Source organism: Apium graveolens, chromosome 7 (assembly GCF_009905375.1).
Source record: "Apium graveolens cultivar Ventura chromosome 7, ASM990537v1, whole genome shotgun sequence".
Taxonomy (NCBI): Eukaryota; Viridiplantae; Streptophyta; class Magnoliopsida; order Apiales; family Apiaceae; genus Apium; species Apium graveolens.
In genome coordinates, this window is record NC_133653.1 from 29,257,006 (window position 1) to 29,279,336 (window position 22,331).

The window sequence follows — 22,331 nt, forward strand, 5'->3', positions numbered from 1 at the left end:
TGAGATCAAGTCATATTGTATACCAACTCATATGGCATGGACATACTTAAGACATGCCTTACAGATGCAGCTCAATTTGTTGACACAACACAAATTAACTTCCATCTCTGGATTTATACCATAGCACTGATATGTATCAAAAGAAAAACAACGATAAAAGACGATGTGACTTTATAAGAAGCAATTCTAGCACATTTTTTAGCAATATCAGCGGAAACATGATAACTTAATGAAACTCCAATCACCGAATCTTGCAAACTACGATTAACTCATATTGAAAATTGAGGTTGCTTCTCCCATGGTATTTAGAGAAAAGGGGAATAAAGTGATCAACTCAAAGGACTAATTGAAACTAGCTGTGTCCTACTCCCTCTATTTTTTATTTTTTAATATATGACGTTTGACTTTTTGGCAGGAGGGTTGACCACTTAATAAGAATTATTATTTTTAAGATTCTTTTTTTTAATAAAAATATGAGATCAAAACTTTTATTCACAAAAAGAATTTTTCGAAAAAAATTATTTTAACTATATAATCAAATCTCCTAAACATGTGTGTCAGAAAGTCAAACATTATATATTAAAAAACAAAGGGAATACCATTTTAACACATATGACCAATCAACTAATTGAAAGCAAGGTATCAAATAAAAAATTAAAAAACATCCAGCAATTTCAAAATTGACCAGCCCCTACCCTGAGAGTGTTGGGTTCAAATTTATTTTTTTCATGTTTAATATTTACCCAATTTATTTTTATCCAGCAATTTATTTTTTTTCATGTTTGAAAGGTCCTAGTGGGTCAAAGCATTAGAAGTTGATTAAGATCAGAATATTTAGGACAAGTGACATTAGGAGAAGCTATAATTTTAAAAGAAAGGACCATGGCCAAATATGATGTACACAGGAAAATTATCCAATACTACAGGTCTATAATCAGTCATTATGCGGTAGCATCCATCCAACAAAGTTCCAGGTGAATGTTGGAAAAGTTGAAGTAACATAAAAGCGCGAAACATAACAAAACCAGACGTCTTTAACATATCAAAACCAGAAAGTTAGAGTTCTCCACGGATCTAAATATTCACATTATCATGTCGACACATTTTTAGGACAACAGCAATGATATATGCAAGTACCCTCCCCTGATGAACAAAGCTGTTAAGTCCTAGAGAGCTGATCCGGAGCGGCCTTCAGCGGTCACACAGCAATCCTGGACCCCGTCACAATAAAAAAGTTAGGCATTTATAGAACAAGGTAAAGAAGCTGAAAACAAGAGAAATCACATATTAATATCATCAAACATGAAAAATGAAGCTGTAAGCGAATATATATCACAGAGCAACAAGTTGGCATACATCTGTTTCTTGCTGCAGAAGTCAAAAAAATGATATTGCCAATATAACCTAACCAAACCAAGCACATCACGAAAAAGGGTATTTGAAGGCTTATACGCAGACCTTACGCATACCACTTGTAAAGGAGAAGAGAGACTGTTTCCTTAAAATGATACAAAAATGTATACCATTTGTAAAAAAACTAAGTGTTTTATAAACAACCATCTCACAGCTACTTCGCAAAGAAAAGTGATAGGAAGATATACAATCAGATTAGATTATAAAAAGCTAATGTATATATTGATAGCAGCCGTTGAACTAGTACTTCACTGTATCTCAATAAAAGCAAGGAAACAGAACGGGGGGGATACATTCAAACTTGTCTTCGAAAAGAAAAGTGTGCAATAGGAAGTGCAATAGGAAGCTATATAATCAGATTAAATTAAAAAAAAAAGCTAATGTATATGCTGATAGCAGCTGTTGAACTAGTACTTCACTGTAGCTCAATAAATGCAAGGAAACAGAGCGGGCAAGTTTGAATGTATCCCCCCCGGGAACTTGTCTTCGAAAAGAAAAGTGTGCAATAGGAAGTGCAATAGGAAGCTATATAATCAGAATAAATTAAAACAAAAAACTAATGTATATGCAGATAGCAGCTGTTGAACTAGTACTTCACTGTAGCTCAATAAATGCAAGGAAACAGAGCAGGGAGGGAATACATTTAAACTTGTCTTTGAAACTCAACTTCCTTAATAAAATCTGGTTAAAAGATGATTGTCGGAGCACTCATTTTTCAGTTTTCACAAACCAGATAAAATTTAACATTGCACATAAGAATTCCAAGTGATACACCAAAGAAAAGGTTTTGTAGATGGTGAAAGGCTTTTAGAACATATATCTGCTTGAGGTGTTACTGGACTCTCCACTCAAGTAACATACAACACCTCCATAGTACATGCTTAAAACTTGTTACTAAACAGTCTAAACATGATATGCATTGATAGCATTAACCTGACCGTGTTTAGGTAAGAAATTAGCATCCAAATATTTAGCAACAGACAGTATAGTGTATACTGGGGCACCAAAAAAATCAGACCGTAGATAAATCTTATATAACAAAGTCTTTTACCACTATTTCATAAATGCTGCAATAATCAAAATACCTGGTTCTGCAGATTTAAAATTGCTGACCTCAGCAATGCATCTCCAGCGATAACCCTCAGCCTTTTCACAAAATCATCCCGGTTTATCTTCTTACTCTGCAACAGCATCAAAAAAATATGAATTCAAGTACAGACTAGCAAGAGATATTTCAAAAATGAAACAAAAGGATATAGATACATTAAACTTGCATCAACAGCCATACCCTGAATAACTCGTAATTACTACTGACAAGGTTCATATTGCTAGGGCTAATTCTGTTTGAGATAGCTTTAAACAGCATGGGGAAAGGCATCCATGTAGATTTAGGCTTCTTTGTTGAGTTCGAACCAATATCTTTAGCAATTCCTTGAGATTTTGGATCAGAAACCTGAAAGCAACCATTTTAGTAGACAATAATCAGATAGTCGAGTGAATACTGTCAAACAAAACAAAAATTTATAAGAAAAACCATGCTCCAGCTTAGGGCATTATAGGCAAAACCTATACTGAGATAACACTGCACCTTATTCTGGTACAAACTAAATAAATAGTATGCATGGACATGCATTTAATTGTAGGATCGAGACAAGGAACCAAAAAAATAAAATACTGACATATTAGTCTTCTATCCATGCTACACAAACAATGCTCGCAATATTCCCAATCATTCCAATGCAACCAATATAAATGTAGAAATGCCTGTTCTAGTTACAGTAATGTAAAATTCTCTGGGCACTGGACTGTGTATATCACTTATACACTAGAACCCAAAATTGTTGCCCAAGTAGCTGCCATAACAGAACAGGGACTAAGAATATATAAGATCCTATACCTAACTCACCAGCTCTGCACTTAATATTCTTAATATTCATAAAATGGCCTGCAAGTACCAACAAAACTAAATGATAGACGTAAATTTGGACAAGCACACAGCCTTTGGTGGAATCGCGTACTTACCGTATCACGAGAACCAGAATTAAATTGCAGTTGAACCTCAGGCCCTTGGCAAGTAGTGAGTCCTGAGAGATCAAGCTTGTTCCTATTTCCCCCCATGTGTCCTGTGGAAGCAACAAAAAAGCTATCGAGTTTTAACAGTTAGATTCCAACAAAAAAATAGCAACCAGACAGTGATAATTTTACAACATCCAGACTGTCAAAAATTGAGATGTGCTCCTAATAGCTTTTTTATAGCAAACCATCTGACATTTTTAGCAACTTTCAATGGATAAACAAGTAACAAATTTATATAGTTCAACACAATCATATGCAGTGGCTACATTGAGCCAAAGAAAAGAAATACAAAGAAAAGCCGAATAATTAAACGCTTACCTTCAGCATCAGAAGAAATCTTAAAACTAACAGCATATTGTGGGTAAACATGAGTATTCTTCTTTGTACCCCACACTATGTAGTGTCGAGGATCATTAAGGTCGTCAACCCCAGTATCATAACTCTCACAACTGGGATGCACCTGTTTGGATCCAGGATGAACAACCTCGACGTTCCCCATTATAACACGACATAAAATAACATATCGAACCCCATTTTCGTCAACATCACAGTAAGTTGCACTGAAAAAAAATCAGAAAAATAAATGGCTGCATATAACAAATAATACATCGAAGATGCAGTTAGTAATGCATCAACCGGGAGCAAGTACTGGATTACTACATTGTGCAATGATATACGCTACATACTCTAGAAGCAAAAAACAATTAAAAAGTTCATTGCCTCAAATTCAAAACATTATAACATATAACTGGTACAACGAAACTAAATACAGTTATATGGGCGAGTGGGACTTTCAACCAAACTACATCACCCAAAAACTAAGTGTAAGTTGTAATAAGCGCACCCATACTGTCATGAAACTCAAAATGCTAGTTCATTTAGAAGTACAGAGAGTTCAAGGTATCTTAAATATATTTGTAAAAAAAAATACAGAGTGAGGAAACAATATCAATTAGCATTCAGTAAGCTATACAAACCACTTCACTGGTTTTTTTGCTAATTAACCACTTCACTGGGTAAAAAGCCTTTAGTGGTCTCCCGAGCATTCTTAGTGGTCTTACTACAAACAATAAGGTCATTTTTAATCAACTAAATCATGGATTAATAGATGACATATATACTGACCTGCTTCGAGCGCAATTTACAGGTAAAAGGAGAATACCAGAGCCATATGAAGACTTCATTTTCGACAATTCACACTCACCAATCCCATAGGTCATGACACTAGACATTTCACCTTTAGAAATAGGAAGCCAGGCATATTTGACATTTGCATCTCCACGATACTTTTCCATGATCTCGACCAGCTTCTGGAAAAGTTCTGAGCGGGCCTGGGTTATAATACCTGAAGCACAAGATACTTCAAGTTTGTCAACCTTGAATAAGCTAAAAGCCTTGAGAATCATTTCCCGAACAGTATTGGAATCAATATTTCCACGATCAGGCCGAACCATCTTTTCACCTTGCTGGTTTTCACCAAAAGCCTCACAAACTTCCTCATTAGAAACTCTGATGCAACTGTTGTCGGCTTCTGCATCTAAGGTGGGCGTTTTAACAACTTCAACTTGCCTAACTATATCATCTGATTCACCGGTGGATTCCTTCAGCTTCGAGTCATCCCATCCACTAATGTCAATCTCAAGCTGAAGCTTGAAATTGTTGGACTCATGAGAATCCGGGACTATGTGTCCATGAACTTGCTCATTTCCAATACTTTTATCTTGGTTGGAGAATATTTCTGGGAAAAAGCAAGTATTTCTTTCATCGATCCAGGCAATCGGCTGCTGTGTTCCGGTCTCCAAATCCACTTTCATCATGTGCAGAAAGTCTATTAAAAACATTTTCCCCTCAAGCTCCACCTCAGATGCTGCTTTCCTCATCTGGAAGTCCTTTTTAATCGAAGTTACAGCATCCTGTGGAAGATTCATCCATTCACCTTTTTGGTAACACATCAAGCGTGCTGGAGGAGCACTCCTTTTTAAATTTGAATAATACCTCAGTAGGGAACTTTTTGATTGCGAACTGCACCAATCATGTTGGGATTTCGATGTGTCCAGCTTTCTCCGCTTACTGATCTTGTCGATCTTGTTGACTGAAGACTCAATAACAGGCGGGGCTGCTTTATTAGTGCCGATAACTGCTCTTGGATTATACAGCTTACTTTGAAGTGCCCTCTTCCTTTTCAATTCATTCCAAATTTTCCCGCTATCCAATACCTTTGCGAACTTTGGATCCATTTTTACTTGCAAATACTACCCTTTTAAACAGATTGAAAGTCAAGTGTTCAAATACGACGACACTGTAGGCCTCAGTTTTGCCTTTTGTTTAAAGGAGTGCCATGGTGGATGCCATTTTAGTAAAGAAATCCTGAGCAATTGGAACCACTTTAAAAGCTATACAAAGCAGTCAGAGACAACAAAGAGTACCGCAGAAACTCTTTTGAATACTTAAAAACCACATATGACATAATACTTAATGGCATATCCTATAATATATTTGAGGTACAACATACAGAAGTCTAAATCAATTACAGTTACAGTTTTCTAGATGTGAATGAAAAGAGGCTGTTATAAAATGAAATCTGATGAGTTGATCCACCTACACGTCTTGCTTGTACTTTTGAATCTGATGAGTTGATCCGCCTACACGTCTTGCTTTTACTTTTGAACGTACAAAACAAACTACACAATGTGTACAAGCATAAATCAAAGTTTGTTCAACTAAGAGGAAATCAAGCAGAGGTTGCAAGTTCAAATTCTGGTTTGAAGGATGTCTACGGGCGAGTGACTGATGTGTGTGTGTATATACTCTACCTACTCAAATAGGAAGCAACACGATGCTGGTGCTCAGTTAAAATCTTAAAAGTATTTTGAGGTCAAAGATACTTTATTGAAAATAATCACATTTTAAAAGAAACAAGATTTTAGCCGTGCTTAGTTTCCCAACTTCCAATGTGGCCGAAGTCACTCATCTAAAGTGCCATAAATGTCTTGAAAGTTTACAAAAAGGTTCTAATATAAAAATATTGCAATTCTGCGGGAACTAGACAGAGCTGCTAGGTTGACGATATAACACAGTTATAATTTTACATGTTTTGGGCTAAAACTAAAAAGATGGGGTAACAGAGCAAGTGCATCGTTAATAATTAAATTCAAACTGGAAACTGAAAAAAATAGGGGGAGAGGAGTGAAATCTCCATGTAACTGATCCAACCTCTTCGCTTGTGGTCACTATGCCGCATCAGTAACCTCTCGGATATGAAGTACGTCTCTCCCGAGTACATAGCTTACTTAATTAGTAATAATTTTTACTACTTAAGTTATTACAACTCTTAGTTAAGCTACTGATTTGTTAATCTCCAAAAAACGTGTGTGTGTGCGCGTGTTGGTTTGAGATTATAGTATTGCATATTATGCTATAAATGTCGGTATTTAATGGCTAATTTTTAAAAGTTGTATATTAGAAATAGGAACTAATAAATATTAATTTTCCATGTAATATCTGTTTCACATATTCCATGTTAGGACATCATTTATTATACACCATAATATTATCTATATGTTTCCATCACAAAAAAAAAATGCAATGCTTCCATATATTACGTAGAGACTATTCACTTTGACATGTTACCCAAATATATTATACAAGGTCCAAACTGCCAGGAAGCAAAACAGTATTGAACACGACAACCTATTGTACATGTACACGTTTACTTGAATAAATGGTAAAATCAATACGCTTCTAAAAAGAGGTTGTCGTTTAGCGATACAGAATATACAACAGGTTTGTACACGTTTACTTGAATAAATGGTGAATCAATACGCTTCTAAAAAGAGGTTGTCGTTTAGCGATACAGAATATACAATAGGTTTGACAAAAGAATGGACTATTAAATCGTAATAATGAGGTAACAAACATGCACAAAACCGAATAAAACAAAATTCATAGCTCTTATCGATCGAATCACCAATTCACATAACGTTAAAACTCAAGCAACTCTACTCACAAAAATTCCGGGGAAACAGGAATTCAAAAACAGAGAAAACTCATGTATCTTCTAACTACCAATCAAAACACTCCGTAAACACGTACTCCGAACTTCAACCACATACATACAAAAAAACATATAACAATCGATAATTCCACAACAAAAACAATCAGAAAAATCATTTTCAACGCACAATTAACCAAAATTCACTAAGCAATGTCAACGAATTGAGAATCAAAATCACCGAAACTTTCTCCACAGCAAATTTAAAGTAAAAACACAAAAAACACAGATCTACAAATTCAATCACTATAAAACAACACGTAAGCCTCTAAAATCCAATAAAAACACTTAAAAACTCATGAAATCAACAATTAATTAAAAAACATGCATAAAAAACAAGTAAATTTATTCATAAACGTATAAATATGAATAAAAAGTGAGAGTTGCATAGAGAAATTGAAGCGTGAAGTTGAATAGCAGAAGATCTTACTTCGATATGCTGGTCTGCCTCTTGCTGTGTGTATTATTTTGGGGAAAATAGTTGAAAACCCTAGGCTTCTAATATCAATTGTACCCCTTTTACCAAGGCCACCGCCTTTCTTTTTTTCGGTTTTTAATTTTTTAATTTTATTTTTTCGGTTTCGTTATTGTGAATAAATGTTTGTGATTTTACCTTTTTGACCTTTGGTCAGTTTTTTTGGTTCTTCTTTACACCCTCCGTCCCATTCAGTTTAAACATTCTCTCTGAAGTGATTTTATTGATTTTAAAATTTCAAATATTATTTAATTAACTTTAATAAGTTTAATTAAGTGTGTAATATTCATTATTTGGTGATAAATATGTTGTACTTTAGCTATGTAATTACCTAGTTACAGATGAAAACTATCCATTATTGAAATATTTTTATTTTGTAAAATGAGTAGTGTAGAAACTTAATAGTTTACAAGATTGTGCACAATATTTATAAACCGACTTAGTTGTGTTTTCGGTCCATGTTTGCAAAGTATAAGAGTCACATAGATGACAAAACTGTGGACAAAGAATTTTTTTATGTACCCAATTCATAAAAGTAAAGTTTTTTCTAACTTACATAGTTTCATCCATACACAGCAGTTCTTGTATGAAATATTGATTGGTACATGATGTGATTTTGGTTTGAAATGTGTATAGGTACATGATGCCCTATCTGTCAAATTTCCTTCTCTATACTTGGGTTGATGTGTCCCTGATGTTCTTCATCGATTCAACAGATGCAGGAATGTTGTTTGCAATTCACTAAAGGTATGTGTTACTTCATAGTCTAATCTAACTTGCCTGTTTTATTTTATATCATAAAGTAATATAATATAATTTGAATAAATAAATATAAAAAAATATTATGTTTAAATATTTTTGATAAATTATATTTGTGGAATAAAAACCTGAGTACTTTAGTATTTAATGCTAGGGTCGGTGAGCTTCGAGCTTTAATGGTTGCTCTTGTGTTCGGGACTATCGGTCCTTGCAAGATGCCTGCGTATCTCTGTGTTGTAGAGAATCAAGCCAAAAACGTAGTTCTAGGTTGAGGGGTAGAGCCCTTTATATAGATTTGAGTCTGGGGTTAGACTTCTGTTGGGAGACTTAGTGGACAAGTCTCCAACTTAGATGGTGATTAGGAGTCCTATTGAGGAAGGAGTTCCAGAACCTTCTGTGTAGGACTTCGAGTCCGTTTAGAACACATGTCTCTGCTCTTTCAGCCGTATTGGGCCTAGTCCGTGATCAGCTCATGTTCGTGGACTTGGACGACCTCCGCTGGTAGGCCTTGACTGTTTGGGTCGTCATGGGCATGTTACGAAGCTTCGGACCAGACAAGCCTGCTATGAAGCTTGGACCAAACAGGTCTGTGTTGGACTTTTCAGACAAGAAGCCCAAGTGTAATTAATGCGACATTTAATGTGTCTTTAGGATGTATTTTCTATCCATATCATTTGCCCCCCCAACTTCCGTGAATACTGCTCGAGTTTTCGTGGAAGTTATAATGGTCTATTCGTGACTCGGGGTACTTTTGGCCCTTCTCGGGTATCGACCCTTCATGGGTATCGGCCCTTCATGGGTATCGGCCCTTCATGGGTATCGTCCCGTTATCGTAAAGTGTGGAGCGACCTACACGTTTACAACGGCTTATTAGTGTGAGCATACATAATTAAGGCCCTCGTAGGGGCTATTTGAATGGTGTTCAACACTAAACGATCCTAATCGGGACTATAAAGCGAGCGTTTATTACCCCTTAACCTTCGTCAAGGTTAATTATAGGGTGAAGGCTGCTAATTGGCCCTAATCGGGGCTAATCGACCCTAATCGGGGCTAATTTCCATGTACAAGTTGCTAATTAGGCTTCAAAGAGCCTAATTTTAAGCTATAATGCACTAATTGACCTTAATCGAGGCTAATTTGCCCTAATCAGGGCTAATTAAGACTAATCAGTATGTATAAGACACTAATTATCCTTAATTCACACTAATTATAAGAGTGAATGGGTTAAACGGCCCTAATCTGGGCTAATTTCATCATACAAATCACTAATTATCCCTAATTTGGGTTAATTACGCTTAATATACACTAATCAGCCCTAATATGGGCTTAATTTCACTAATCGGCCCTAATATGGGCTTAATCTTAGAATCCTGAAAATTTAAAAAAATAAAATTTTTCTGATTTTTTTTTCCATTTTTTCGAAATTTTTCAAAATTTTCGAGGGGGGGCATCGGGGTCGAGCAGAACCTCCTGGGGCAGGAGGCTCTGCTTGGCCTCATGCCCCCAATTGTGGGCTTCTCGGCCAGTTTGGAGGAGACCCTCCTGGTCGGCCACTTCTTGGTTGGCCTGGAGGTGGTTGCCCAAGGGTTCCTGCCCCTCACTTTTTTTTTGAGCTTCTCACTAGGAGTTCAAGATTTCTACATACCTTTTTATGTCCTTGTTACTCTTGGTTGTCCATGGAATTAATTTTATGGTTGCTTTGAGTTCCTCAGGGCTCTGCTATGGCTGTTTCAGCGAACGTTCTGTACTCATCCCGGTGGATGTTCTATACTCGTTCTTGCTGAACACTCTGTGTTCTACTGAACTTTCCCTTATAGGAAGTCTTATACTTCATTAAACTAATCCAAACTTCTCTTGTTGGATGTTATACACTTCAACCAACTCGTTCTCATAAACGTTCTAGTCTTCACGAAACTAGGTTCTGCTGAGAGTTATCGTTTTTGAGAAATTTCCTAAGGACCTCTCAAGAGGGTCTCCGGAATAACTTTTGAAGGCCTCATAGCTCTCCTACAGGAATTTCGCTGAAAGGCCTCAATTTGTTGGCTGGTAGGCCAAGGCCACTACGGAGGCAAGTTGTGGCCGTCATGGCTCTGCTACAGAGGCTCCTGGTAGGCCAAAAGGCCTCCATTTTTTGCTTGGTCGGCCGGAGCTTCCCCGCATGGAAGTTGTGGCCGTCATAGCTCTGATACGGAGGCTCCTGGTAGGCCAAAAGGCCTCTATTTGTTGCCTGGTCGGCCGGAGCTTCCCCGCATGGAAGTTGTGGCCGTCATGGCTCTGATACGGAGGATAATGTTTTGTTCTCGTACTCGTGAGTTTAGCTGGAAAGCTAATCTTATCTTAATCTTCACTAATTTTGTTGATGATGGTGATTAACATAATCGTCCTTCAGTTAAGACTAATGACTTGTATTTGGTTTCAGCCAGGCTTTTTTTGGAAGACTAATACGATAAGCGATGTCCTGTATCACTTTTCTCTTTTATTATGTCGTCCTTTCTTGCCTTTTGATCGCTCTTCTTCACCATTTTCGGTGTTCTTTTAGCGAGGTACCTGCTAGCGCGATCCAGGCAGACTTACGACCTGATGTAGCAGGTGACCTTTTTCCTATAAAAGAAGATGAGAAGTGCTCATTTTCATTCACACCTTCATTTCTCAACTTCTCAAATTCTCAAATTCTCTCAAGCTCTTAACTTTCTTCAAGTTCTCCAAGAATGTCAGGCGGATAAGGCCCTGCCAAGTCTTCTTTCTCCGAGAAGGAAGCTATGCATAAGAGGGCTACTCTTCGCTCACTCCAAGGTATAGCTCTTGTCTCCCCCTTCTCAATTAATCATTGTTCGAACAGTTTGAAGAGTATGTTGGATGAGAGGGCGGACGAGTACCCGAGTACCGTCCATTTTGATGCATTCCATCACCGAAGTATGCTTCGTGAGAAGGACATCGAGGTGATTAAGTCGACTTACTCCTGGCCCGACTGCTTGAGGGTTCGTAGAGCTAAGCCAAGTGAGAGGGCTTGTAACCTTTGCCACCAAAGGCTGTTTGTGTTCAAGGCGGCCTTTAATTCCGGGCTAAGGTTCCCCCTGCACCCCTTTATTCCGAGGCTTCTAGCCAAACTCAAGATATATCCATGCCAGCTCTACCCTAACGGGTGGTCTTTCATCATTCTATTTATAGTGAGATGCCATGACTTAGGCATCCCTTTGAGTGTGACAATGTTACGTAGTCTCTTCATGAAAAATGCGTCTCCTATGATTCGGCCTGGTTGGGTAGTGATCCAACACCGAGCCCACGTTCCTTAAATGGTGAACACCAGTCCCCTCAATGACTCAAACCATAATTGGAACAAGAAGTTTATGGTCGTTGAGTGGAAGGATGGAGACTGGGGGGCATAATTGAGACGTGATTTTAGTAGCCCGTGTTAGGTCACACAACACTGTAGAAGGGGGTTGAATACAGTGTAGAATATAATCAAATCGATTTAAAACACAAGTAATAGAAAACAGATGTATTCGATATAATAAACTCTGTTACAATGGAGTTGTTCTCTCTCCGTGATGAACAAATATCACGAGAGCTGCTAGGTTATAATGTATGATCTTCTCGATGATCGTAACTCTTATAGAGTAAACCTATGTCTGTGTTTATATAGACACACAGTTACAAGATAACTTCTAATTGATATGGAATATAATTTTGTCTCCTAAAATATATCAATCAGATATCTTATATAATTCTTTTAGTCCTCTGACTCTTTCCTTGCATATCTTCTTCTTGTATTAGTCTCGATCTTCTTTCCTGTAACTCAGCTTCCTTCCTTAACTGTTAGTTCTCCAGTACTTAAGTTCTGATATCCATCTTCTAATATTATCTTCTGATAATCTAAGTGCTGATATCCTTAAGTCCTGACTTCCAGTAAGTCCTGATTCCAGTAAGAACTGATATTTCCTGTTAGTTAAGATCTGAAAACTAAACATGAAACATATTAGACCTGACATCTCAAATATATCCAACAATCTCCCCCAACTTGTAAATTATGCAAGAATGTACAAGTTAATAGATTTGATGATGTCAAAAACATTTAAGTTCAAATGCAATAAGAGTTTAATAAGACTATTAATTACAACTTACAAAACATCCAGCTTTACCAACATCACCGAATCAATCTGAATCCATAATGATTCTTAACAAAATCATTTATCAGATTATCTTCAGCTTTCTTCAGAACTTCAGCTAACTGTGCTTTGACCTGCATCAGTTCTTCTTCTTTACTATCACCAATTTGATAAATGACTGTTCTGAGAGCTTGAATGGATGTTCTTTCAAGTCCATCACCAAGTCTAATAACCTTAGGATGTGAAGAGTTTTCATTATAACATAAGCATCTTCCTTTCAGAATAACTTCCACCTTAGCAGAATTCTTCAGCATAGGAATTTCTCTTCCATCACCTTCAGTAATCATTGGACTATAATGAGAAGTCTTTGTACCAGAGATTATGAATAGATCTCTTATAGCCTTCAAAATGTATTTTGACCATCTTCTTGTAACATCAGATTTTACTTCCAGAAGATAGTGAATATGTTAAATTTCTCTGATTGACTTCTTTAGTACATCAGTATCAGCTAATCTATAAGTCCTTCCATTATTGAGAAATAAGATCAATTTCTCTTTTAGATTCTTCTTATCATGAGCATCTATCACAACTTGAGCAGACAACACCTTGTCAAGGTGCCTTTATTTGATTTGTTCATATGGTTTGTCTGTCAATATGAAAGGATCTCTTAGAGTAACCTCCACTCCTATTTGAATCTTCTCTTCGTCAGAACCTAATCCAACTTTATCTCTAGGTTGTTTGGCTCTCAACCCAAATGTAGCGAGTTGATTAATCACAAGATTGGATTTTGGTTCAACTGGAGTAGCTTTCTTCCATAACAGCTTCTTCTTATCAGCAATTGTCATTTTACCCAAATCAACTTGAGCATTGTCAGTAGTTGATGTCTTGATAGCTTGATCAGAATTTGTTGTTTCTTCTGTACCTTCCTGTCCTTTATTCTGAATAATAACTTGAGCAGTGTCAGAGGTTGTTTTAGAATCTTTATTTATCTTTCTTCTTTTCAGAATTTGAACAGTCTCATCTTCAACAAGACTATCATCAGTTACTTGAACCATTTTACACACTGGTTTCATCAGATCTTGAGAAGTTTTCAAGTCCAGTGACTTGGTTGGTTCATCAACTTTTCCTTTCCCTTTGTCTTTGGGATCACTCTCAGTCTGTGATCTAGTCTTGAACTTTGAAGTTTCAGAATTTGACTTTTCCTTGATCACAATGCCTTTTTCCTTAGGCCTTGGAGGTTTCTTTGCATCAGAAGCTTAGACTTAGGATTTGTCTTCTCAGCAGCAAATCTAGCTTCTTCCTCCTTGAGAGTTTCTAAATCTATTCCTGGATTATGTTTCAGAAATAATCTTCTTGCTATCTCCTCATCAAGTGTGTGGATTTTAGGATCTTTATAATAAACATTAGTCTGCTTCCCCTTTAACTTCAGAGTTTGCAAAAACTTCTGAGAGTCTTCAGATCCTGACTAAATCAGAATATCAGAACTTGACATCAGACTTTGCTTATCACCACTTGACTTCAGTCTTTGAGCATTCACAACATCAGAACTTGACTTGTTCTGAATAGAAGATTTTCCTTGGACTTTTCTTTGACCTCTGCTCTTTTCAGAGTTTCCCTGATCATCACCTTTATCATCCTTTTTCTTCAGTTCTTGAGTAGGTGAGCATTCTACCTTCTCCCCCTTTTTGGCATCATCAGGAAGTAAGAGAGAAAGAAGAAGTTCAACTGAAGATTGGATTTCATCCAATTGAGCTTTCTGAGAAGCTTGATTAGCTAGGACCTCAGCAATTTGATCCTGTTGCTTCTCTTGACTTTTCTCAATGGCTGCAACTTTCTCAGAAATAGGTCTGATATACCTGTTCTTGTCAAGCTTGATCTGTAGATCTAGCTTATCAGCTTTTTCTTTAAGTGTATCAACCTTTTCATGAGTAGAAGTATGTAGACCTTGAAGATGTTTAGTAGACAAAGTTGTGATCTTGAGTTGTGTCTTGAAATCATCATTTGTGAGCAACTCATCAGCTTTTGTAATATTCTCTGTCAGAACTTTGAAACATGGAATAAAATCTGATTCATTCCACTTCTTGGTCCACTCAACACCTCTGTGAGTATCCTCCTAAGGAATAGGTGCTTCCTTTTCAACAAATTTCTTCACCAATTCTTCCTTGCCCAGAGTAGGTACTGAAGTCTCAACAGAAACACTGTCATCAGAACTTGAGGAAGACTCATTATGTTCTGATAGCTCAATAGCGTGTGAAGCAACTGGAGATTCAGGAATAACATCATCTAAATTCTGATCAACAGAATTTATCTCCAGAGCTGGTGTCTTTGATGTAGATGGAGCTTCCAGATAAAGAACTTCAAGTATATTCAAATTATGAATATCTATTTCAGAATTGTCAGTTTGTTCTTTAGCATCATCTGTAGCTTTAATAGGAGAGACATGAGGGGTAACAACTGTGTCATTAGCAGTGTCTTTGGCTTGAGCTGGAAGGGCTTAATGATAATTGGTTCTTGTGAGATCAGAGATTCCTGATCCCCTTCCTCAGCTTCTTCAGTATCTTCTGATATAGCCTTAGCCAAATACCTCCTAGCCTTCATTTTCTTTAATCTCCTTGCCAACGAAGGAGTTGCTTCAGCAGCATCAGAATTTACAAATTTCCTTTTCAAAGTATCAGAACTTTGAGCTGCTGTTTCTTTCTGAGAAGTAACATTCTCAGCTTCAATTATCACAGGTTCAGATGCATGAACCTGTGCTTCAATTGTTTCCTCTTCACTCTCAGACTCATCTCTGAGAATCATCTTCCTTCTCTTTTGTGGAGGTTGAGGAACAGACTTTGTCCTCTTAGAAGGTTTGGAAGATAAAGGTCTGGTTATTTGTGCTGATGGTTGAGAAGTCTGATGTGTTTGTGTAGAGGTGGTAGGTGCTGATGATTGAGGTTCTGATGGTTGGACATCAGGATATAGTGCATTGTATTTAACTGGATCATAGGTTATTAAGGCTTGTTTGACTGATAAAGGAATTCGGAGGGGTCTTAACACATCATTCTTATTATCAGTATATAATAAGTCATTAAAAGCTCTTTTAGCTAGTCTGAATGATGGAATTAATTCATTAGCTGATTGGGGCTTGTCATCACAACAAAAACTATAAATAAGCTGACAGAATCTAGCAAAATAAACAGTATTTCTGTCTTCTGTCATCCTATCCCCAATGAAACTTAAGACAACACTTGCATAATCAAAATCAGTTTGATTAATGAGAGCATACCCAATTTGTTGACTGAATATGGGGATTGCATCAAAGTTAGAACATTTGTTTGCAAAAGCCTTGGTGATGCAGTCAAATAAGAAACTCCATCCCTCCTTATGTAAGGTCTCTTCAATTGACCCAGCTTTGCCAATGTCTTTTCATACCCCAGACTGGCCATCATATTTTGAAGAATAGGCTCCTCAACAATTGTATAGGCTTTATTTTCAGGCAACTGCAGTGCTTGGCGTACTGTAGCCAATGTTACGACTTCCTCATCCTCCCCTGTTGTAAAGATTATACTTGGGGTCCCTTGAGCACCACCATCATCATATACTCCACTTCTCCAAAACTCCAGCACTTGGGTTCCAGAGATTACTTCAGGTTGGGTTAAAGCATACCCAATATCAGAATTAGCGAGAAAATCCTGAATGAAGTGAAGTTCCGATGGAGTTTCAGCCTTGCTAAGAATGGCGGAGTAGTTGTTAGGAACAAACTTATCTCCATTGAAAATTACGTCTTTTGGTGCCATCTCTGTAAGAAATTAAGTGAGAAAGAGAGTGTTTGCAAAGTGTTTGTTAAAAGTCCTGAAAGAAAATGCTTCAGAGAATATTAGAGAGAGAGAGAGAATAAGAGAGATGAAAAATAGAAAAGTAAGTAAAAGATTAGAAAATCTGTTAACTCCCATATATATACTTTCTCCACTCAACAATTATATTTTTGAAGCATGGGATACACTTTACACCTGGCATCATGTGAACAGTCAATAAACAGTTTAGAGCAGGAGTTAATGGGCACGTAAAATAGGCAATAATTATCGTGCACATGCAGTTTTTCAAGACATACACTTTAACCACTAACCCATAATGATTATGACTGTTTTTATCTCACCCAAAATTATTCTGATTTAAATATGACTGTTTCAGATTTTACCACAAATAAGTCAAGTAAAAAAATGCCACGTAAGCATCAAAGATTCCATCAGGATTTAATATCATAACTTAACTTATATCATATTTTAACAGTCATCAGAACATGGCTTATATACTTAAAAAGTGAATATCTTTTTCTGTGATTCTTCATACAAATACTGACTTGTTTTCTTCAGAGTTTAATCATCAGAACTTCCATCAGAACTTGTCCTTAGAATTTATGCAAATGACACTTAACTGTTTGTCAAAAACAACTTAATCACCATAGTAATTTTCATTATTCATATATGGAGTGAAAGTGTGCGCATTCAACAAAATATCAGATAAAGATTAAAGTCTAATAAACTTCAGTACATCTTAGAAATAAGGCATAACTCAGAAAAATGCTTAAAATCTGTCATCAGTCATGAAGTCTACTATGGAACAAATTTATGTAAGAGTCCACCTCAACTGTTTGTGCTCATTTTATGCATCTTTTGAAATTCCTTTTTACAGTGGCTTCTCAGTGTAAGTGAGTCACGACTGCTTATTAGAATTTATGCTGTTATCAGAGTATTTCTCCAGTAATCATAGAGTGTGAAAAGTCACCAAGAATTTTTTTTGCTTTTCTAATGCATATTACTTAATACCAGCAATGCACTTGGGTCTTCCCTTCCACATTTTTACTCTAGATCTCAAAGGAGTACCTGACTTTTATTCTTTTTTTTTTCTTTTCTTTTCTTTTGATAAGTGAGGCTTATCAGCACTTAGTTCATTCTTAAGATTTACTGACATCAGAATATGACAGATAAGAAACAAGAATCTAGTTTGTGACTTAGTAATAAGATACACAAAGTAAACTTGACTAAGCTCAATATCAGAATCTGCTTGTGTTAATGAGTTTCCACATAAACAACTAATTCAAACATGGGATTTCTAGTATATTAAAGACTACTAGGTCAGCATCTAGCACAGTTATCCCTATTAGATTGAATAATCACAGATAATTCAAAACACTTATAAGAGTATATAAATCCACATCAGATAACAATCAGTATTTAATGAATTTTCAAATTAAGCACAAATTATATATAGATAATACAATTTGTAAACACTGATCATAAAGTCTGATGCATGAGAACAAAAACTAAGCAGATTTAGAGAAAGAACCTGAAACCATTCCAAGTTCATTTACCAATCTTATAAAAGTAGCTTCACATAATGGTTTTGTGAAGATATCTGCTAGCTGTTGATCTGTTGGAACAAAATGCAATTCCACTGTACCTTCATCCACATGTTCCCTTATGAAATGGTACCTAATGCTGATGTACTTTGTCATTGAGTGTTGAACTGGATTACCTGTCATAGCAATAGCACTTTGATTATCACAGTAAATAGGGATTTTAGAAAATTCTAAGCCATAATCCAGTAACTGATTCTTCATCCAAAGAATCTGTGCACAACAGCTTCCTGCAGCAATATATTCTGCTTCTGCAGTTGATGTGGAAATTGACTTTTGTTTCTTGCTAAACCAAGAAACCAATCCGCTTCCAAGAAATTGGCAGCTTCCACTAGTGCTTTTCCTGTCTATCAGGTATGTTTCTCCTTGTGTAAATTTTCGCTTAAGTTCTCTTTTTCTTAGAACTTGGAAAATATTATAGGGATCACTCTTTGGGGGCTCGGCCCTTTATACTCAAACTCATATTTTTGTTGTCAGGCCAATGCTTATTTCGTGGCGTCATCTACTCAAGCTATCAAAATGAGAAGTGACTATCATACATTGCAGGCTTCCATGAAGTAGATGACTATCTCCTCGGGGAGTGGGAGTCTAGGGCTCATGAGGTGGAGGGCAAGCTCGCCATCATAGAGAAGAAATATGCTAGCTCGGAGGAGAAGAGGAAGAAGGAATGGAAGGACCTCGAGGCTACTTATCAAAGATCCACTAGGTGTACCACAATGATGGATGAGAACGATGACGAGATGCGCCCTGTTAACCTGGCAATAGGTTGGAATAGGGGAGTCAAAGACGCTCAAGGCGTATGGCCGAATGTGGTTGATCCAAGCCTTTTATCTTGCCCCTGGCAGCTGCCTGTTATGGACCTATCTGAGCAACCTTCCAGATCTTTGCCCTCGACTCCTCGCATGAGGCCCCAGTCGAGCTCCGGTCACTTGGGTTCCGGTTCCGGCTCTAAGGGCAAAGCCCCTTTGGGTAGCCCCAAGTCCAGGGCAAACCTTCGAGGGAAGATGAGGGAGCCGATTCCAGGGAGAAGTGGTTTTTCTTCTGAGGAAGGCTCGGATGGCGAGGTGGAGGACTCTTCTGATGAGTGAATGATATGGCCTTGCATGGCCTTGATTGCCGTATGTGGCTTTTACTTTCAGAACTTATTAATTTGAACCTTATTGGTCTGTAACCTATTAGTCCTTTGGGACTTTAACTTATGATCCTTCTGGATTTTTTATCTATGCACTACGTTTAATTTCATTTCATACTTTTATTTTCGGCATTTGGTCCTTCGGGATTTGCATTCTTTAGATGCCCGTACTTAAATAAATTGGTAGACAAGATGATAGAAATAAACTTGCATAAATAGATAATATCTCTAAGAAATGGGTTCAACCCTTACATAAGATGGTTTCGTCGACCTTATTTCTAAATTTAATATTAAGTACTGGGAATATGTAGTGAATGTCCTAAATATAATAAACCTTCAGGTTTGAAGCATGCCAAGTGCGAGGCACTTCATCACCATTCAGGGTCTCTAACTTGTAGGATCCTCGTCCCAGAGTCTTCCTAACCTTATAAGATCCTTCCCAGTTGGGGGCTAGTTTTCCTCTCTCCCCTACTCTTGATGCCTCAATCTTCCTCAGAACCAAATCTCCCTGTTGAAAGGACCATTCTTTAACCCGTCTATTATAATAGAGGGAGGCTCTTCGTTGATGCTCTACATTACGGGCGTTGGCCTCATCCATGACCTCGTCAATGAGATCGAGAGCGAGCCTCATGCCTTCTTCATTTATCTCTGGCTCGTAAGCTTCGATCCTAGGGTATCCATGAGTGATTTCAAGGGGCACCACTGCCTCGGCTCCGTTAGCCAGCATTAATGGGGTCGCTTCAGTTGTCACTTTGCAGGTGGTTCGATATGCCCATAGTATAGGCAACAGCTCATCCACCCAAGTGTTTCTCGAGCGTTCAACCCTCTTCTTAAGTCCATCAAGGATGATTCTGTTAGCAACTTCTGCCTGCTCGTTTGCTGAGGATGTGCAACCGAGGTGAAGCTAAGTTCTATGCTGTTATCGTCGCAGTACTCTCTGAACTCTGCATTATCAAATTGTTTTCTATTATCCGTGACAAGGATACGTGGGATTCCATATCGGCATATCATATTCTCCCAGAAGAATTGGGTAATTTGCTTGGTGGTTATCTTGGCTAGTGCCTTAGCCTCAATCCACTTTGTAAAGTAGTCTATGGCTACCACAATGAACTTCCTCTGTCCCGATGCCATAGGAAATGGTCCAAGTATGTCCATTCCCCACATCGCAAAATGGATGGGTGTACTGATCGATGTAAGCCTCTCTGAGGGCTGTTGTACTATTGAAGCTTGCCTCTGGCATCTGTCGAATCTCTTCATATAAGCCTTTGCATCGGCTAGCATAATTGGCCAGTAGAACCCCAATCGAGTTATCTTGTGAGCGAGGGCCCTGCCCCCCAGGTGTTGTCCACAAATCCCTTCATGGGCTTCTTTAAGTGCCTCATCTGCTTCAAGAGGTCTTAAGCACTTCAAGTACGGAATAAAAAAGGACCTTTTGTAAAGAAGGCCTTTAAATAAAGAGTTTCTTAACGCTCTAACCGACAGCTTGCGTGCCCCCTAGGCATCATCGAGGAGCCACCCAGTTTCTAAGTGGGTCTTGATTGGGTCTATCCACCAGCTTGCCACAACAACCGGTGCTATCAGATTTATGACATGAATAGTAGGAGTCTTCAAGACCTGGAAGTAAATACTTCTCGGATAGTTCTCGATTTTAGACGAGGTGAACTGAGACAAGGCATCTACCGTAGTGTTCTCCTCTCTCGGAACATGTTCTACGTACCATTCATAACACTGAGTCAGTATTCCCTTTACGACTCTCAGGTACTTGGCCATAGTATCATCCTTGGCCAAAAACTCCCCATTAACTTGAGCAACTACAAGCCTCGAGTCTCCACAGACCTTCAGGTTTTTTGCCCTCACGACTCTAGCCAAGCCTAAGCCAGCTATTAATGCTTCATATTCTGCTTCGTTGTTCATAGTTGGAAAATCCAACTACAAAGCATACTCAATCATAAACCCATCGGGGCTTTGCAATACTAGGCCTGCACCACTAGATTTTGTTTTGGACACTCCGTCAAAATGGAGAACCCAATATTCTTTCAGAGTTATTTCTTCATCCTTCTCTCCTTCTTCTGGGGTTATTATCTCTTGTCCCCCCGACTTCTTGGTCGTTAATAGTACATTCGACCACGAAGTTTGCTAAGGCCTGAGCCTTGATGGTCGTTCAAGGCTTATACTTGATATCAAATTCTCCTAACTCAATTGCCCACTTGATGAGCCTTCCATTGGCCTTCAGGATATGAAGAATGTTCCTCAAGGGTTGGTCCGTCAGGACTTCAATCTTGTGAGCCTGGAAGTATGGTCTCAACTTCCTCGAGGCTGTGATGAGAGCAAGGCAAACTTCTCCGTGGTGGAGTAATTCAACTTTGCTCCATGGAGCACCTTGCTTACATAGTATACAGGCTTTTGGAGCTTCTGCTCTTCCTTCACGGGGACCGCACTCACGGCTTGTTCAGACACCGCGAGGTACAAATAGAGAGTATCCTCCGGACTTGGTTTAGCCAACAACGGGGCTTCAGTCATGTACTTCTTCAGCTGTTCAAAGGCATCTTGGCTCTCAGCTATCCATTCAAAGTCCTTCACCTTCTTAAGGGTTTTGAAAAAGGGCAGCCATTTGTCTCCAGACTTGGAGATGAACCTCCCTAGAGCTGCAATTCTTCTTGTCAGCTTCTGAACATCCTTGATGGAGCGTGGTGGCTCCATGTCTAGGAAGGCTTTGATCTTGTCGGGGTTTGCCTCTATCCCCCTCTTAGAGACCCAACGCCAAAAGCACACTTGGCTGGGTTTAACATCATCTTGTGGTGTCTCAACACTTCAAATGCCTCTCTGAGGTGGCTAATATGATCGGCTTTGCTTAGGCTTTTGACTAACATGTCATCAACATAGACCTCCATGGTCTTCCCAATTAGATGGGCAAATATCTT

General features: G+C 38.0%; 2 protein-coding genes across 3 annotated transcripts; both read right to left on the reverse strand.

Moving 5' to 3' along the window:
* Positions 1-898: 898 nt before the first annotated feature.
* On the reverse strand, positions 899-8,103 carry LOC141672264 (inactive poly [ADP-ribose] polymerase RCD1-like). Of its 2 annotated transcripts, none has more exons than XM_074478824.1 (7): positions 7,971-8,103; positions 4,615-5,856; positions 3,808-4,049; positions 3,436-3,536; positions 2,702-2,866; positions 2,499-2,594; positions 899-1,211 (listed from the first exon to the last, which is right to left on the reverse strand). In XM_074478824.1, exons 2-7 carry the CDS (start codon positions 5,724-5,726, stop codon positions 1,167-1,169), a joined length of 1,761 nt encoding a protein of 586 aa, XP_074334925.1. In that variant the 5' UTR covers positions 5,727-5,856; positions 7,971-8,103; the 3' UTR covers positions 899-1,166. The 2 variants fall into 2 exon arrangements, with proteins under 2 accessions (XP_074334925.1, XP_074334926.1); XM_074478825.1 differs by lacking the exon at positions 7,971-8,103 and adding an exon at positions 6,092-6,170.
* An 11,626-nt stretch (positions 8,104-19,729) lies between these two features.
* On the reverse strand, positions 19,730-20,137 carry LOC141673457 (uncharacterized). Its single transcript, XM_074480208.1, has one exon. It carries the CDS (start codon positions 20,135-20,137, stop codon positions 19,730-19,732), a length of 408 nt encoding a protein of 135 aa, XP_074336309.1.
* Positions 20,138-22,331: the final 2,194 nt, after the last annotated feature.

Coding starts and splice junctions, on each gene's coding strand:
- LOC141672264 (XM_074478824.1), bottom strand. CDS start 5,726: ATGGATCCAAAGTTCGCAAAGGTATTGGATAGCGGGAAAATTTGGAAT. Junction 4,050..4,614: donor GTAAATTGCGCTCGAAGCAG/GTCAGTATATAT, acceptor ATTTTTTTTCAG/TGCAACTTACTGTGATGTTG. Junction 3,537..3,807: donor GATTTCTTCTGATGCTGAAG/GTAAGCGTTTAA, acceptor TTGCTTCCACAG/GACACATGGGGGGAAATAGG.
- LOC141673457 (XM_074480208.1), bottom strand. CDS start 20,137: ATGCTGGCTAACGGAGCCGAGGCAGTGGTGCCCCTTGAAATCACTCAT.